The following is a 17,679-nucleotide window of genomic DNA, read 5'->3' as shown; positions in this document are numbered from 1 at the left end:
AAGATGCGGATGGAAGGAAACAGATTCCTCAGAAGGTATTGCGGCATTTCCCATTGGTTCCAAGGCTGAAGAGGATAGTTGCTTCCAAAAAAACCGCTGAGGAGGCACAATGGCACAAGTTGAAGAGAAAACCAGTGGAGAATGAGCTTAGCCATCCAGCTGATGGTGAGGCATGGAAAGAATTTGATAGAAAATATGAGTGGTTTGCAAAAGATGCAAGGAACATCAGACTTGGTCTTGCTACGGATGGTTTCAATCCATTTGGCAAAATGAACTCCTCATATAGCATGTGGCCAGTTTTTGTTGTGCCTTACAACTTTCCCCCATGGATATGTATGGATGAATCCAACTTCATGATGTCCCTACTCATCCCTGGTCCGGAATGCCCAGGAAAGGACTTTGATGTCTTTTTGGAGCCACTCGTCGAAGAGTTACTCACCCTTTGGGCAGGTTTGGAAACTAAAGATGCATTTAGTGGAAAGGAGTTTAAACTACATGCTGCAGTTATATGGTGCATTCATGATTATCCAGCTTTGAGCACATTGTCTGGTAGAGTCACAAAAGGATATTATGCTTGTGTGCGTTGTGACAAAAATCCTTGCTCCAGAAGAATTAGGAATAAAATCTGCTATATTGGACATCGTCGTTTTCTTCCAAGGGACCATCCATGGAGGACAAAGAAATATTTTGATGGTCAAACTGAAAAACGTGACAAGCCAGAGGAATTTAGTATAGATGAGCTGATGCAGCAATTGGAGAGGGTGAAGGATGTTAGGCCAGGAAAGCATCCTGGAAGCAAAAAGAGAAAGCGGGAAGCAGAAGATCAATGTTGGAAGCGAAGGTCGAGGTTATGGGATCTGCCATATTGGGAAAATTTGAAGCTGCGACACAATCTTGATATAATGCACATCGAGAAAAACATTTGTGACTACATTATTGGCACTTTTCTGGGCATTGTTGGGAAGTCAAAGGACACTATTAATGCCAGGCTTGATTTGGAAGACATGGGCATAAGACAAAATCTACACTTGTGTCGTCATGGAGATTCATACTGTTTACCACACGCCCCTTACACAATGAGTAAAACACAAAAGCTTGCTTTTTGTGAATTTTTAAGAAGTGTGAAATTCCCAGATGGATATGCTTCTAATTTAGCAACACATGTTAGTGTTGATGCATGCAACCTCCAAGGACTCAAAACTCATGATTGCCATATCTTACTACAAAGGATTTTGCCTGCTGCTCTACGAGGGCTCATGCCTAAGGAAATATATGAAGCAATTGCTGAATTAGGTAACTTCTTTCAGCAATTATGTGCTAAAACTCTGAAGGTAGATGTTTTGCATAGAATGAAAGAAGAAATACCAATCATTCTATGCAAGCTTGAGAAAATATTTCCTCCTTCTTTCTTTGATGTTCAGTTGCACTTAGCTGTTCATTTACCTGATGATGCACTCCTTAGAGGTCCAGTACAATATGGATGGATGTACCCAATAGAAAGAAGGTTATATACCTTGAAACGTTTTGTGAGGAACATGGCAAGACCTGAAGGATCCATTGCAGAATCATATGTCGCTAATGAGTGCTTGACTGCTTGCTCGAGGTATTTTGATGATGTCCACACACGGCACAATCGGGAGGGTAGGAATAGAGAGCGTGTATTACAAGTGTATTGTCATCTAGCTAGCTAATGTAGATTGTCATCAGGACTTGTGGCATGTTGATAGAACTGCTAGCTAGTCTAATAGTTTAATCCATAATGTTTACAAATCATCAATGCCTTATTTCACACTTTGGAAATTTGAATACGTTAAACTATTGTTGTCATGCCCCTAGATAAAATGAGGATTGCCTGAATAAAGTTAGGACTACCAATGCATTGAATCTGAATCTGATTACCTGTTTCTAATATTTGGACATGCATCTGAATTGTTTGTGAGAACGGAGTAACTTGTAAGATGATGTTGAACTTTATTTATTCATCAATGTACAGAACAAGAACTAACAGATTATGAGAAAGAAAGAACATTAAATATCATGAGGAACAACCAGAGGATTCAAGAACTTGGTATGTTAAAGTTGAAGTCAATCCTTAGCCAAACAGCTGCACCGTTAAACACCAAGGAGAGGGGTACTGCAGGCACAAATAATAACAAGAAGGCGAGAGGTACTGCAGTATCAGATTCTTTGTATCAGCCTGAAGAGAATGACGACTCTGAAGAAGAAGGCGTTGAAAAGGTCCTACTACAGTGCAATTCTTTACAATTTACTTCACATTATTAAGGCATGCTATGTTGTTAGCAGACTTGCCATTTAGTTAATTCTGGATCTAATTGTTGTTATGGTTTTCTATTGCGGCTTTACAGAGTTCAAATGATACTACTAGAATGCCATTCGGAGGAGCAAGAACGAAGAGAGTCATGGCACCAGGGGGACAAGGCCTACCTGCTAGAGTCACTAGGCAGAAGACAAGAGCGTCGGCTTCAACTCACGAAGACCTTCCTGCCACAGATGTTGCATTGGTACCACCAAGGTCTCCTGCCCAACATGAGGACCCTCTTCTAATGGACGATGAAGGCATGTGGCTGAACTTTGTCCTATTGTTTTTTATTTGTAGTCCTGACTTCTGATTACCTGTTAATTAATATTCAGATATCACGTAAGCTTTATGGTATGATTTATTAAGATATCATGCTAGCTTATGGTGTACTCAATGATTAAGTGTGCTTATTCTGTTCTTATGCGGATAACCTGTCAATATTCACAACTAATGTCCTTATACTGTTTTTATGCTGCTGTCCTTATGCTGTCCTAGATGATTGATGCCTTGTGATGTTCTTATGTTGCTGTCCTGAATCCAAATGGATGATTACTTGCATAGTAGACATAGATATCTTGCATCAAACAGTACCCTGACCAACGAAGTGCTTATGAAACTATATTTGTTAAACTAATTACATGATTGTTTTTTTGTCAGTTGAACATACTACCATCACAGAGCAAGTGCATAGGGGAAGAACTTTGGGAAAAGGACTTGAGAGGATAAGCAGAGGCTTAGGCACTAAGTTAGCAATCCACATTTCTGAAGGGAACAAACGGCCAGAGACACCAATGCAAGCTGCAAAGCTTGCATCAGAGGGAGGGATTGTTCTTAGGCAACACATACCTATCCTTCCACACTGGAAGGAGTACAAGAAGGATCCCTCTATCCTTACAGACTACATTGGCAAAGTTGCTGTGAGTATCACAAATCCTGGTCAATAAATTTACTATATCCCTTTGCATTCTACTATCTAATTTTGATACTCTACTAGGTTCAATTTACCATGGACACCAATTCTAAGCCAGTCAAAGATGCATGTGTTGACATGCTCAAGGGTGGGCAACGTCAAATGAGACACAGGCTCAAAAAACAGTACTTTGATGATGTCCCGGCTAATCAAGTTAGAACTACATCGCCGGTGAATAGTATGACTGATGAGCAATGGAGAGCCTTGGTGGCAATGTGGTCAAGCCCAAGACACAAGGTATGGAAGTACATGATGCTTTGTTAATTATTGCCTTGCACAGTTATGTGCCTGATGTAATTGTGCCATTTGTAGGAGAAGTGCCAGAAATACAAACTGAATCGTGAGTTTGTTAAGTTACAGCAGCGCACAGGCTCTCGGTGCTACATTGCACACCGCTTTGCTGTGGTAAGGAATACTAAACACTTCGCATCTGTGTTCACTACTTTCACTTACACTTATCCTATGTGGAGCTAACAAGTTCTAAATTGTATTGCATATAATTTTAGACCGAAATGCTATATCCCGATGCACCACCCAATGCAATTGAACTTTTCAAGGAGTGCCATCTTAGCAAAAAGAAAGGCCTTGCTGAGCCAGTCCAGAAGGCTATTGTAAGTAATTGTTTCCTTCTAAATTTTGTGCACTGGTGTGAATAAATATATGCTACTTGAGGGCTTTTCCCTAGTTTCCAATCCTATGCTGTTATTTTTTTATGATCAGTCTGCAAAAAGATGAATAAATTCATATGTAGTGTGACCACACATGACATATTTCTTTCACATGCATGAAAATTATCATGGCAATCAGATTCTAATTAAGATTGTTATAAGGAACCTTTGTGTGTGTGTGTAAATTTTCAACAGAAGTACAGAACTACATTCTAACATTACATCATACAATATTTGATTAGTTATTCACTGAACAAATCTCTAATTTCTGTTATTTAATATTCTTTACCTGCTCCTTTGGCTTTACCATGAGCCACATCACCTGTTATTTAATATTCGTTATATGAATGATGTAGAGATTTAAATTTTTATTGATTCTGAACATTCCTGTTGGAGCTATGCATTGCTAAACTAGCACTTCTAATACCAAATTTTTAATGATGATTTCCATGTCAGTTTACTATGATCAAATTTGATGTATAGCTTTCGCTTGAAACTTATATCTAATATTTTGTTATCCTTTCATTGCTAGGATGACATGAACGCTATTATGGCAGCTCCAGTTGAAGATGAACAGCAACCCAATACTGCAATTGAAGCAGTTTCTCAAGTTCTACCATCAAGTAAATTCCTTCAAAATGTAGGCCTTCAGCCAGCCTTGAAGAAAAGATCTAGCCGAGCTGAAACTTTGCGTGTGCAAGAGCTTGAAGCGCAACTTGAGAAGGAGAAACAAGACAAAGAGGAACTTCGACAAAAGCTTGATGGTCAACAACAAGAGATAGACAACCTAAAGAAACAGTCAGAAGAAGCAAGACAGAAGCATCTAGAAGATGTTGGAGATCTCAAGAAGCAATTAGAAGAAAACAATGCTCTCCTTCGTGGTTTGATCAGCTTCAATCAGAGTCAGTAATAGGTGAATACTTATCCCTAACGTGGTTTATGCTTTCATGGGACTATGGTATTTTGGGAATATTATAGCTAACTTTGGATCTAGGAGTTGATGTGTCTAGATGTGAACACTAGGTCCTTTTTGGCTTGAAGTGCCATACTGCTCTGCTGTTTTGTGAACCTGTTGGTTGCCAAATGTGCAAAATGTGAAGATCCTGTTATGTGTGTGGATCTAGATGGTGGTTGTCATATTTTGTGAGATGGTTCTGTTGGTGGAATATATGGATTATTGCTATGTCAATGAACTATTGAACTGTGATAATATTATGTGAATGAAGTATGGTTATGTTATTCTATACTACAAATACCATTTTGTGAGCTGGATGTGGATGTGTTGGGTTACAAATGAGATTAAATTAGCATTATACGATTTATGTTTGGACGGCCACAATAGTTGGGCAGCACTATAGTGGGCTGGTCTCATGTTGGCCCAACTGCGGGCCTTGATATGAGCTGGGCCAACATGGATTGGGTCCAGCTACAAATGGACTTCGCATGGGTTGGGTCAAGCATAGTTGGGCCTCAACATGAGCTGAGTTATCTAAATATGTCTGGGTTAGGCTGCAAGTGGGCCTAAACATGGGCTGAGTCAGGCTACTAGTGGGTCTAAACATGGGCTGGGCCAGGTTGTAAATGGGTCTAAACATGGGCTGGACCAGGCTACAAGTGGGCCTAAAAATAATGTGGGCCAGATAAATTATGATGAAATAAAAACGTCACAAGGTAGAGCTACGTCAGAACCACATCACCCAGCTTGATCCTATGTGGCGAAATCACATTCTACAGCTTATGACAATTTTCTCTCCAACAATAACGATTCTAATGCGTCATAAAAATCTGTGATGATAAATATATCGTCATAAAATCTATGACAATTTTAATATATTTCGTCACTGATTGTCATTAGTGACGCACATTCAATGACGAACTTTTTTTTGTCACAAAGTCGTCATAGATTAGATACAATGACAAATATTTAGTCTTCTGTGACACAATCTAATCGTCATGGAAGGCCAAATTTCTTGTAGTGTCTGTTTGGTGTGGGGGCCAGCACTAATAGGGCCAGGAGTAAAGTCAACCACCTGCAAAGGGCTACAGTGCTGTGTAAGGCACATTAATGGCGGGCTGCCGGTTGTCCGTGCAGCGAAACGTGCTCCGTGACACGGTCCACGTGTACCGCTGGTACTGTTCGTAGCGCGAGTTTGATCACCAAACCGAATGCTATACTTGCGCTGGCTAGGCGTCGGAGTGCGATGTTTACTGAGTACTCAGCTTAAGCCTTGACCACCGAATGTTCCACCGGAGCGCCTGCGTGGACGCTGAGTTGGTCGGAGCTCGCCCGAAGTAAACGAATCCGGAGTCCTCTTGCGGTCTCGCTATCCTTTTTTGCGTTAAGCTCTTGCGCTTCTAGACACAAACGCCGTCGCCATCGTATCCGTCTTGCGCCCTGGAACGTTCCAAGCCGTTGACCTCAACGAACCTTCACCTTCCAATAATCACTGCCTTCGGCAGCCAGCTCCAGCTCCAGCCCAATAATATTTTCCTCTCATACCACTCCAGCCACCAGCTCCAGCTCCAGCTCCAACCAGCCCAACAGTATTTTTATCTCACACCATTCCAGCTCTAGCCTCCAGCTCCAGCCTGCCGAACGCAGTGAATCTCAACAAGACCTAATCCAGTGAGGGGCCAAATGTTCTGGACCTCTCTAGAACCCGGGATAGATGCCGTCGTCCACCAGGACCCGGTGGATAGATCAAGACGTTCTAGAGCTCAACTCGAGCGCCTACTTGCGCCCGAAAGTTGACGAGAAAGCGGCAGAAAGGCAACAAAGTGGCGAGGCCAGGCGGAGACCGGAGGAAGGCAGCCGAAAGCTGTGGACTCCGCCGTGGCGCGAGCTGGCGGCCACGACCCTCCAAATGCACCCTCCCGTGGACTCCAACTCCATCAGGCTCCAGTGTCTTCCCCCCTCTTATCCCCTGTGGCCCAATAAGATGCCGCTCAACTGTAGCACGCGCGACCGAGAAACGGCACACGCTAGGACACCAAAAAAAACTTGGTGACGGAGACTGTGGCACGACAAGTCCCTGACCGGCACGCGACGCCGGACACCTGCCACGCTGCAAGCCTCAGGAGCTCGCGACGCGCCGGGCTGGCTGACCCTTGACCCAGACCGTCTCTGTTGCCCACGGCCAACCTCGAGGCGCCATCGTCTCGACACGCGTCGCTGGCGCCCCGTACGGGACGGCCCGGCCCCGGCCGGACGGACAATCTGCGGGGGGCCGCGGCGGCAGCTACGCTGACGCCACGGTCGCCGCGGAGCGAGCCAAATCATCGCGGTGCCGCCCCGCGCTCTGACCGCGTACGGTGAGGATCCGCGCACCCGCCCCGCCGCCGCGCACCGCGTAGTGCGCCGTGACGGAGCCCGTGACGCGGGGGGCGCGTCAGCCAGGCGCGACGCCGTGCCGCCGGCCCCATCCACGTGACCTCACGCGCGCACCGACATACGTACGCGGACGCCACCACCCGGGGGCCGGGGCCGCCGCATATATCCGCCCGTGCGGAGCGAGGCCGGCCGCCGCGGGACGGCGCGGGCGGTGGCCGCGCCCCCCGCGGCGTATCGTCATCGACCCCCCCCCCCCCCCCCCGTTGGCCCGTTACCCGTCGAAAGGGGCAGATGCAAGTGTTGTTTCCTTTTTCTTTTGTCACTCCTCGCGTCAGCCGTCCAGCCGACGCGGCGCCGCTCGTGGTCGACGGTTTTTCCCGAGCACGGTGGTTTTCGGCCCGGCCTCGCCGCGCCGCGGTTAGTTTAGTGGCGTCTAGGCTGACGCCAGCGGGCCTCCCTGTGCGTGCCGGTTCGGGGATCGGAAGCCGGCCACCGCCAGTTTCGCCCTCGCGGGACCAGAAGCCGTGTGGACTGGAACAAAACGCGCAGCGGATGGAATAAACCCAGGCCTTCTCGAATCTCTAGCGTCCGTGCCGTGGTGTTCTCGAATAAACCAGTTATTATTATGCTATGCCCGGACAGTTCTTTGCGGTGCTGTTACTGCAGTAGTTTTCCTCCTTGTTTTGTCTTTGCGCGTTCGACTGTTAGTAGCTGTGGTACAGAACGTGTTCTGTCTTCCAGAATCAGATCAAAATTACCCGGAAGCAGAGCAGGAGGTGTGAATAGGAGGAAACCAAACAGAGCAGCACGGCAAAAATTTGGGGCAAGCCGTGACTTAATGTCTTGGTATTACAGACAAGTATTTTATCCTAAACCTAACACCGGGGTTACTGTGTCGGTGGCAAATTATTTCCACCGTTGCACGCGCGAGTGTAGAGTGTGGAACCGAGTCTCGCGGACTGATGGATGCATGGTATTGTCAATTTCTTTATTTAAGATATCAGATTTTTTTCTCAATTTCACGCGCGTCGGAACCCAGGCTTGGGCATGGGTTGCCTCGGGTGCTGAATAATATTTCGTACCCAGGGTACCCATTAGCGGGGTTCTATATATAGTATATATAGATAGACTAGTGCACTCAAGTCGCCGGTGGAGACTCGAGACCTAGGCTGGAATACCTAGACAGAGATGTAGAGCCATTCCAAGGCTCGCCGGGAAGAAGAACACTGCCACGGTGGATGTGGTGCGCATCCACACGGGCTCCGGGAACACGACCCCCAGGAGGTGCAGACTAGCGTGGACCTGCACCCCCACGAGGTGAGACAGCAAAACACCGATCCAGCCCAGAAGAAAGGCCCGCCGTCCGCCGTCGTCCGTCGATGCCCGGCGCTTGGCACAAGCCCCCCTAGCCCCTCCTCAATTTTTGAGAAGAAATAAGGAGGAAGAAGGAGAGGAAGAAAAAAAATCAACCCCCCTTTAATTATTTCTGAATCCGCCACTAGTCAGCAGCATGCTGGCGAGTGCAGCAACGCCAAGAAAGGCTACGACTGCCCAGACAGCTAGGTCTTCCCACATCTTTCATGTTCTTGCCATCTGCGCGCGCGTGTGCGCTATGCCGATCGAATGAAGTTGTGTGTGAGTTGTGCCGAAGGTTTGTATCGCTATAAATACTAGTCCCGGTAGACATCGTTAGCCAATAGCCGGAATTTGTTTCCTCATGTGGGGGGTTGATAGGTGGTATTTGTTTGCCTCGACTTGATCCCAAGCAAGCTCTCCCTGTGCATTCATGCAAAGCAGACTATGATGAGAACCTGGTGATTTCGTTCAGACGATGTTAAAATGCAGATTAGTCTGAATGATTCAGATTCAGACTGTACGGCGCGTACCTAAGTGGTGGGCAGTCCTGACGTCAACACGGGTCAGTCCGCACCACAGCCCCTGTAGGCAGAATTTTTTCCATTTGTGTGTGTTGTGCCGTTAATCGCCTGGAAAATGTAGGCGGAATTGTTCTATGAACTTGTGGGCTCGACGAGTAGTTGCCATTTTCTTGATTCACGCAGGCACGCAGGGCCGCAGGCATTATCAAAACAAATATCTTGTGATCAAATAAAGACCATTACTTTCGCAATACAAAAAGTCACGCAGGGTCATTACAAATTGATGAAAGTCACTGCATGTCTCATGTTCAAAGTAGTAGATAATAAAACACATGTCTCATATTTAAACAAAAGCCATTACATATTGAAAGTCACTATATGATCTCAGATAATACAGGATGCTATTCTGTTCTTGCAGAATCAAAAAATTACCCGGAAGCAGAGCGGGAGGTGTGTGTGAATAGAGGAAACCAAACAGAGCAGCACGGCAAAAATTTGTGGCAAACCGTAACTTGATGCCTTGGTATGAGACAGACACGTATTTTATCCTAAACTTAACACCGGGGCTACTGTGGCCTGGCAAATTATTTCCACCTTTGCACGCGCGAGTGTAGAGTGTGGAACCGATCGTGGCCTGTCTCGCGGACTAATGGAAAAATTAGGCGTGAGCAGAGTATGAACAAGGGGAATTAAGCAAAGCAGCACATCGGATTTTGTGGGAAACCATAATTTTATTCCATCATCAGTAACTCCGTTACAGCAAAGCACTAGCTGAAGTGGCAGTGCTCCTACATGACAGTCTGAACCCGGGCAGCGTTTGCTCTGGCGCCCAACTGAAGCATCAGCTGCGGGAGCATCGCCACCGAACGGCACGTCCTCCTCTGTTACCAGTTCATCATCGCTGAATCCGCCGCCGCCGACAGCCATGCCTCCAGCTGGCACCGCCGCGGCGCCCGACACCTTGCTTGGCGCGCCGCACGCCACCTGGACCTCGCTCTGCTGCTGCTGCTGCTCGCGGAGCACGTCGATCCAGCCTTCCTCGCAGTCCCAGTCGGGGAAGCCCGAGGCGGGGCACGCCAGGGACTTGATCCTCTCCGCCGCGCCGCCCTCCGGCATCTCGTCCGCCTCGTCGTCGGACTCCGACTCCCAGAACGCGGCGTCCAGCGTGCTCGTGGGGGACACCCACCGGGCCTTGTCGTCGCAGCCGGCGAATGCCACGAACGGGTGCTCCAGGAGCTGCGCCGCGGCCGGCCGGTCGGCGGCGTCCCTCGCGAAGCAGCGGGCCAGGAAGTCCTTGGCCTCCGCGGACAGCCAGCGCGGCACCTCCGGCACGGCGTACGTGTACCCGATCCGGTGGAGGGCGGCGAGGACGTCGTCCGCGTCGCCCCACGGCGCGCGGCCGGTGGCCATCTCGACGACCGTGCACCCGAGCGCCCAGACGTCGGCGGCGGGGCCCTGGTCCTCCCCGCGCGCCACCTCGGGCGCCATGAACGCCGGCGTGCCGCCGATCGCGCGGCGCGCGGCGCCGGGCGCCCGCGCGCACCCGAAGTCGGCGAGCTTGGCGCGGCCGTCGGCGCCGACCACCACGTTCCGCGCCTTGACGTCCCCGTGCACGACGGAGCGCCCGTGGAGGTAGGCCAGCCCGCGCAGGACGTCGGCCGCGTACGCCCGCACGGCGCGCTCCCCGAGGGCGCCTCCATTCCGGGCCGCCTCGTCGGCGAGCGACCCGCCGGGGGCGTACTCGAGGAGGAGCTGGTAGGAGCCGTCGGCGCCCTCGGCGGCGCCGGCGCAGCGCACGACGTGGGGCGAGCGCAGCCCCGCCAGCACGCCGCGCTCCCGCCTCAGCGCCTCCGCGGCGGCGCCCGCGGCCGCCGACTTGACCGCGAACAGCTCCCCCGACGCGGCGTCCGCCGCGAGGGACACCACGGCGCCTGACGCGCCGCGGCCCAGTGTGCGGAGCCTCCTCCAGTGGCCGCTCGTCACGGCGATCGCCGCCATGGCTTCTTCTCTATTCCCTTTCCCCGTGGTTGGTTGGTTAGTTGCTCGCTCGGCTGCTGCTCCTGCGATGGTTGTGCTGCTGGTGGTGGTCTTTTCGATTGGCCTCGAGCTGGGGATTGAGAAGGTGTGGGTGACTGGCGAGAGTTTCGTTGTATATATATGCAGATGGGGGCGTGAGGAGGAGAAGACGACTCGGAGTTAATTTGGGTGCGGGTGCGATTAGCTTAGCTAAGAGGACAAGGGGATCGCCGGGTGTTTGGTGTGCGTCAAAGGCTCAAGTTGGGTGGCGGCGCGGGATTAGGAAATGGGCAAGGCGAAAGGCGTGGGTCGTGCGCAGGGTTAACAATTTCGGCGAAATTTCGCCGAAATTTCGGAAAATTTTCCGTTTCCGCTAGTTACCGGGATTCGAAATTTCGGTATTTTTCGAAAAATTTCGTTTTCAAATTCAAAATTCAACAAATTTCGACCGAAATTCGCCGAAATTTACCGAAATTTCGGAACGAAATTTCGTTTCCGGTAAACACCGGGATTTGACCGGAAAACGAAATGGTTAACCCTGGTCGTGCGTCCCGCCCACGCGCGGCAATTGGACAGCGTGCGGCGCGAACTCTTCCGCTCGGGCGGGCGCGGCGCGGGCGGCGGGTTAACGAGGGCCAGCGCCTCCCGCTCCTGGACCCCTCCCCCACAAGGCCACAACTTGCCTGGCTTGGCTGGCTTTGCCGCTGCGGCCTGCGGGCGTCAACCCCTGCTGCCGCCCCGCGTCACCGTGACAGCACATGCGTCATCTTTTGTTTCCAGACATTTTTCTGGGGGGAATCTTTTGTTTCCTGATTTTTGTAGCTGCAAAAACATGCTGCGTTTTCTAATGGCCCCGTGCTTCAGACACCTGATCTGGAGAATCTCGTGGTAGTGTCACGCGCCAGTGCCGATGATTAGAAAACCTAATTGCGTCAAGAAAAATTGTTACCATTATTATAGAAAGTCTAATCTTGTAACCGAAGAACGGCCCCGCTCGTGCTCCTCGTAAGACTCGACGGTGTGCGAGGAATGGTAGCCTTTTCTCTTTTTTTCCCCATACTAGGACCAAGATAGTTCCCCCGGTCGGTCGCGACTCGCGACCAGCAGCGGTATTAATCACAGCCGGCGGCACCGGTCGGGGTCGCCTAAACTTTACGAACCCTTTGGGGTCAGCCGCTCGCTCCCGCCAATTTAATCGCCGGCGTACGGGGTCGCCGGTCAAGAAGACTGGACGTCCACCGCCCGCCGCCGCCCGGGGTGCCCCTGCCGACCCGACGGCAGCGGGGCGCGCGTCGTGGCCGCCTCTCCGTCTCACAGTCGGGCACGCCCGCGAAAGCGAGGTCCAGCCAGGGTTTACATTTTGATTGATAAGCACTTTTTATCAGTCACCACCGGTAACGATAATCGATTGATAATCGCTGATAAATCGCCAATACCAATTGATAAGGATGCCCGAATTCAAAAAACGATTATCAATTATTTATCAGTGATTATTGACAAAAACCGACGATAAATCAGTGATGTGTGCTGATAAACATGTTTTTCGGAGAAAAATAAGAAAACTAGATATTAATATTTTGCACTTGGAACCATACAAATATGAGTACATTAATTAAGCGGATACATGATACTCCATACAAAGTTTCCTACATATCCATACAAATTAATAAAATGAGAGTCCATACAAATATGAGTACATTAATTAAGCGGATACATAATACTCCATGCAAAGTTTCCTATATATCCATACAAATTCATGAAGTCTGAACACATTGCAATTTTCATTCTTCATCCTCTGCCTCATGGTGTTCATAATATTGTTCCTACATTTATTATATGGAGTGAATATGAGAGGTGAACAAAATATTGAATAAACACACTTAAACAGATACACACCTGCAATCCATACGCACTTGGTAACTAAAAGGTAAGATGAATAGGTTGTTGCGGTGGCGGTGGCAACCTTCCCCTATACGGTGGGGGGAGTTGCAGATGCGGTGTGTACTGAGGTGGATAGCTGAAAACTGAACTGGCATTGCTCAAGCTATCATATTCATGTGGCCCTAGATATGGATATGGGTAGGTGGGTTCCAGTGGATAGGTGAAGGCTGAACTACAAGAGTTGCTATCATCATCATCCTTTGGAGTAGATCTAGCTCGTCTACCGCTTCTCGTTTGTCGTTGTGAGGTGAGTGTACCATGATCTTGATCCTGTGTGGCATGGGTGAAATTTGTCTCCCCAGTAAACTGAAGGGGTGACACCTGACCACTACTCCCTACAGCACCACCACTCCCTCTAACCCAACCACTCCCTCCAGCATCACCATTATCACTCCCTCCAGTGTCGTCCTCATCATCATCGTCGCCGTCGAAGCCGCGGCCTCCATCATCGCCGCTAGGTTCAGGTGTTGTGTCGTCGCTCCTAAATTCTTCCTCTTCACGATCATTGTTTCTTTTGAACTTATTTTTTTGCTGTTGAGATGGGGCAACTCTAGTCTTTCTCTTACCAACATGTGTGTCACTAATATTCTTATCTGCCCATTGGTCCCAATTTTCATTCTCATCAGCCATAGAGGTGAACAAAGCGCTACGGATGGGAGTGTCATTGTAGTCGGAATCCTCATCCAATGCAGGTGTTGCATTGGACCTCCCATATTCCATCCAATCTCGAATCGCATTCCTTTGTCGATAAAATGATAGATCCATCATTCTGCCAACAGGATCGAATTCACTATGATCTGGTATGCTTCCTGCACGCTGGATACGAAGTCGGAGGTTGTAGTTAACGAACACCAGTTGATGTAACTTTTTGTGGCCCAATCTGTTGCGCAACTTTGTGTGAATGAATGCAAATGTACTCCAGTTTCTCTCACATCCACTAGAAGATGCACATCTCGTGACTTCTATGGAATCTTGTATAGACGAGCGTCGGCAGGAATAAAAAAATAAAGAATAGGGGCTGATGGTTTGGACTGTTTGGTTGCCTAATGAGTTTAGATAAAAATATTTTTTGACTAATTAAATGGAGGCTATTTTTATAGAGTGATACCATTCTAGGCTATGGAGAAGCTCTAGTTTTTATAGAATTTTTTCCATCACTTTTATAAATTTTTTTAAAATTTTAAATTTTGGACTGATTTTTTTAAAAACTCAACTGAAAATCGATTTCAATATGTGTCGGTAACGGTAAAAAACACTGATAATCGTGAATATCGACCGATTTTGAAAACCCTGCGTCCAGCGGCCGTAGCACCCCGCCCGTACGGCGGCTGGCGATCGGGACCTGCTGCTCCTGCTCCGTTGACACCGAGGCCCGACCGGCCTCGGCGCGCGGGTACGAAACGTGCCAGGGGCCGCGGGGTCAGCGCGCGCGCGCGCCTGGAACGGCGCGCTGGCTGGGCGCTCGACGCTTTTCCCCGGTGGGCACGGTCGCTCGTTGCGTCGACGTCGCTGGCACGCTGCGGGCACCGAGCTCTGCGCAGCAGAGTCATGGCGCAGGAGAGCCTAGGGGTCACGGCGTCACGCACTCAGGTCAGCAGCAGCGTTCGCTCCACCAAACGCACCCGCGGGCGAGGCAGGTAGGTAGGCGCTTGACTCGCGCTGCCGCTACCGTTCGACGGTTATACCCACACCCACTCTTTCTTCTCCGTTTTGTTTTCGCGAAACACACGCCAGCATGCATGCTGACGAAACGGACTTTCGCCAGACTCTGAACGGATCAAATCTGGGTGAAGCGAGATACCAGGGGATCGGCTCTGCTGCCTGCTGGTTGAAGCGACCGGCTCCTGCGAGAGAGCAGCAGCAGTAGGTGCGCAGTAGATTCTGAGCTGGTAACGACCTGCCTGCCCGTGCCCGTGCAAGTGTCCTCCGGCCCCCGCCGCGTTGTCTTGTTTCGTTCGCTCGCAAGGTTCAGACAGGTCGTGCGGTAGCGAATCGCCGGCGTTATTGCCTTGCCCCCGCCGGAAAAGGGATCCGCGCGGCAGTGGGCGCGCGTTTCCTGCGGTTGCGGCCGCCCCGCCGGCCGAAATGGCCAGACCGTGCGGCCGGTCCAGTGGCCGCTTGCTCGTTTCCGTTCCTGCTCGAAATAATGGAGGACCGCGAGCGAGCAGGCTTGGTGGCAGAACGGCGCGTGCGCGCCGACTGGATCACAAAGACCTCCCTAGCAGGTGACGTGCGATGCCGATCCCGTGGCAATGCGGTGAGCCAGGCGCCAGATTTGGTTCGGCAGCTGGGGGATTTTGAGCCGGGACCGCAGCCAGATTTGGCGCGGCGGAGTACTATGATTACACCGTCTCGTCCCACGAGTAAACCAACCCTGTTCATCCGGATCTCCAAGGCTGCCGATAATTCAACGGGGCATTTTGTTAAGCTCTCCGTGGTAGATAGAGTTGGAAGTGAGCCGGAAACGTTAGAACGGGCTCGTCTCCCTTTTGGTTGAGACCTACTCCTGGGATTGGAGCAGGTCAACCGTTTTGACACATCTTCCTCGATACTTGGGACATTCTGTTTCAGAAAAAGAGCAGTGGTGATTTTTTTTGGGCCGGTTGACTAACGAGAAATGTCAACGGCACGTGGACAAAGAGGTGGTTGCCGAACAGCGCACGAGAGACGGGGAGTGAGATCAAAGCTAGGCCGTGCATGTCTTGAGAAATGATCAACCTGCAGGTCGGCATGATTTGATTTGATCTCGAGCGGACACGGACAGTGATGGACGGACGCACCAGATGCTCTGAACCGTGGCATGTTGAGGACCAAGGATTGAGTCAAGTGCCATGCCTGAAAAAAAAACGCCCGTCCATATGCGTGGGGTGACGTCGCACCCACCATCTATCAGGTCGCAGCGGCTCCTGATAAATAAATCCCTAAATAAAAAGGTCGCAGTGGCTTTCTGCAGCTGTAAAGGCGCAAACAGTAGATTAACTTCGATAACACACAGGACAGGATGTGCAGTTCTCTCTTTGTACCTTTTTTTTCCTCTGTGCTTCACTTGGCGTGTCATGCGCCTCGATGCTTATCGCCTTGCATTGGCTGCGAGTCGAGCTGTGGAGCGATAGCGAAGTCCAGATGGAAATGGGGCCTTTCTTTCCTCGTCTGAATCTGAGCCAGTTTTCAGTTCAGTTTTGATTTTGTCAGGTCAGCCAACGAGTTTCGGTTCTTTCTGAACCTGGAACACGGAAGATCAACTACAAATCACAACTGTAGTTTGCTTCCTTAGCCCCAGGCACTGAAAAAAAATCATATGTTTCGCTTTAGCTCCTGCTAAAGCCATCTCGAACACTTTCACTCCGAGGCATGTCAAAGGAAAAAGGAAGCGCATATCCTCTTCACTTGCCGATTGAAAACTCCAGATTCCTGGAGGACTCAAAGATGAACTTGAACTTCTTGAAGCGTCAACCAGGCGTTGACGCCGCGGATTGGCTGCGCTTTAACTTAATGTCGCGCGAGTCAACCTTAAGAGGACTAAAATAATAGTATTGTTGAAGGGAACAAAGGGAAAGAGGATAACCGCATTAATCCAAGTCAATTCCCTCAATGGACATCGACATGTTTCGGTCGGCGATGGGCGACGGCGGCAAGCTAACTTTTCTCTGACCTCGCCGCAGGAATTGACAGCTTGGGGGGGAGACGAACCTGATTGCTGTGGCTTTCCATGGCACCGTGCTGTCCGGGCTGCAATTGAAATATCTCTTGGCCTAACACCGTCACAGATCACGCTCCAATAGCGTTCTATAATTAAACGCAACTGGCAGGAAAGCCATTAGACCATTACCTGCCGGGGCAACCGGATAAGGCTGCTCGGCCGCTGAACCCTTGAGGATCCGGCAGTTCAGCAGCGAGCTGCTTTTGGTTGGGGCCGCGGCAGGTATTGCCGCCTGAGTCAACAAGGCATTGTCGCCCAAAGCCTGCAGCCAGAGGCTCACCCGTGGCCCACTACATGCTACTCCCTCCGTTTCAAATTATAAATTATTCTAAAAATTTTGGAGAGTTAAATTATCTCAAATTTTGACCAAAATTATAGAAAAAAATATAAAAATTTATGACATTAAATAAGTGTACTATGAAAATATAGCTAACAAAGAATCTAATGATACTTAATTGGAATCATAAATATTATTATCTTGTCATATAAATTTGGTCAAACTTGAAAAACTTGGACTCTTCAAGATTTTTGAAATGACTTATAATTTGAAACGGAGGGAGTAGGCTAGCTAGGCTGCGTGACCTCAGCGTTGCTCGGTGCTGCTGCAGACAGGACCCCGCCTCCTCGCGCGGGGGCCCCTGGCGCTAGCACCAAGGACAAGCCGGCAAACGACCGCACTTCTCCACGCGTCGCACCGGTCCATCTGCTGCGCAAGCGCTCTGGTTTCCATCGGCAACGGCGACGGCAGGGGGAGGGGGCCTCTTCCATTCAAAGCCAAAGAATTTGTCTCATGTCATGTAAGCATGTGACAGCTCTTAGGCAAGGAGGGGTCCCCCGAAGCTCCCGAGGTGATGCT

The 17,679-nt window shown here is 49.6% G+C and overlaps 2 protein-coding genes across 2 annotated transcripts; one reads left to right on the top strand and one right to left on the bottom strand.

Annotated features, from left to right (window-relative positions):
• The first annotated feature begins 1,968 nt into the window (after positions 1 to 1,968).
• LOC120707735 lies at positions 1,969 to 5,202 on the top strand. The gene is made up of 7 exons (XM_039992734.1): positions 1,969 to 2,238; positions 2,367 to 2,577; positions 2,978 to 3,237; positions 3,315 to 3,527; positions 3,603 to 3,695; positions 3,797 to 3,901; positions 4,491 to 5,202. Exons 1-7 carry the CDS (start codon positions 2,038 to 2,040, stop codon positions 4,866 to 4,868), a joined length of 1,461 nt encoding a protein of 486 aa, XP_039848668.1. The 5' UTR covers positions 1,969 to 2,037; the 3' UTR covers positions 4,869 to 5,202.
• A 4,352-nt stretch (positions 5,203 to 9,554) lies between these two features.
• Positions 9,555 to 11,428, bottom strand: LOC120707736 (mitogen-activated protein kinase kinase kinase 18-like). The gene has a single exon (XM_039992735.1). It carries the CDS (start codon positions 11,162 to 11,164, stop codon positions 9,710 to 9,712), a length of 1,455 nt encoding a protein of 484 aa, XP_039848669.1. The 5' UTR covers positions 11,165 to 11,428; the 3' UTR covers positions 9,555 to 9,709.
• Between the last annotated feature and the right edge of the window lie 6,251 nt (positions 11,429 to 17,679).

This window comes from Panicum virgatum, chromosome 5K (assembly GCF_016808335.1).
Source record: "Panicum virgatum strain AP13 chromosome 5K, P.virgatum_v5, whole genome shotgun sequence".
In the NCBI taxonomy this organism is placed as follows: Eukaryota; Viridiplantae; Streptophyta; class Magnoliopsida; order Poales; family Poaceae; genus Panicum; species Panicum virgatum.
The sequence above is the reverse complement of the archived record's forward strand: the minus strand, read 5'-3'. Positions and strand labels throughout refer to the sequence as shown.

Bases quoted from the DNA above. Each gene is read 5' to 3' on its own strand.
- LOC120707735 (XM_039992734.1), top strand. From the start codon at position 2,038: ATGAGGAACAACCAGAGGATTCAAGAACTTGGTATGTTAAAGTTGAAG. The intron at 2,239-2,366 runs GTCCTACTACAG...GCGGCTTTACAG, and splicing joins AAGAAGAAGGCGTTGAAAAG to AGTTCAAATGATACTACTAG. The intron at 3,528-3,602 runs GTATGGAAGTAC...TGCCATTTGTAG, and splicing joins GGTCAAGCCCAAGACACAAG to GAGAAGTGCCAGAAATACAA.
- LOC120707736 (XM_039992735.1), bottom strand. From the start codon at position 11,164: ATGGCGGCGATCGCCGTGACGAGCGGCCACTGGAGGAGGCTCCGCACA.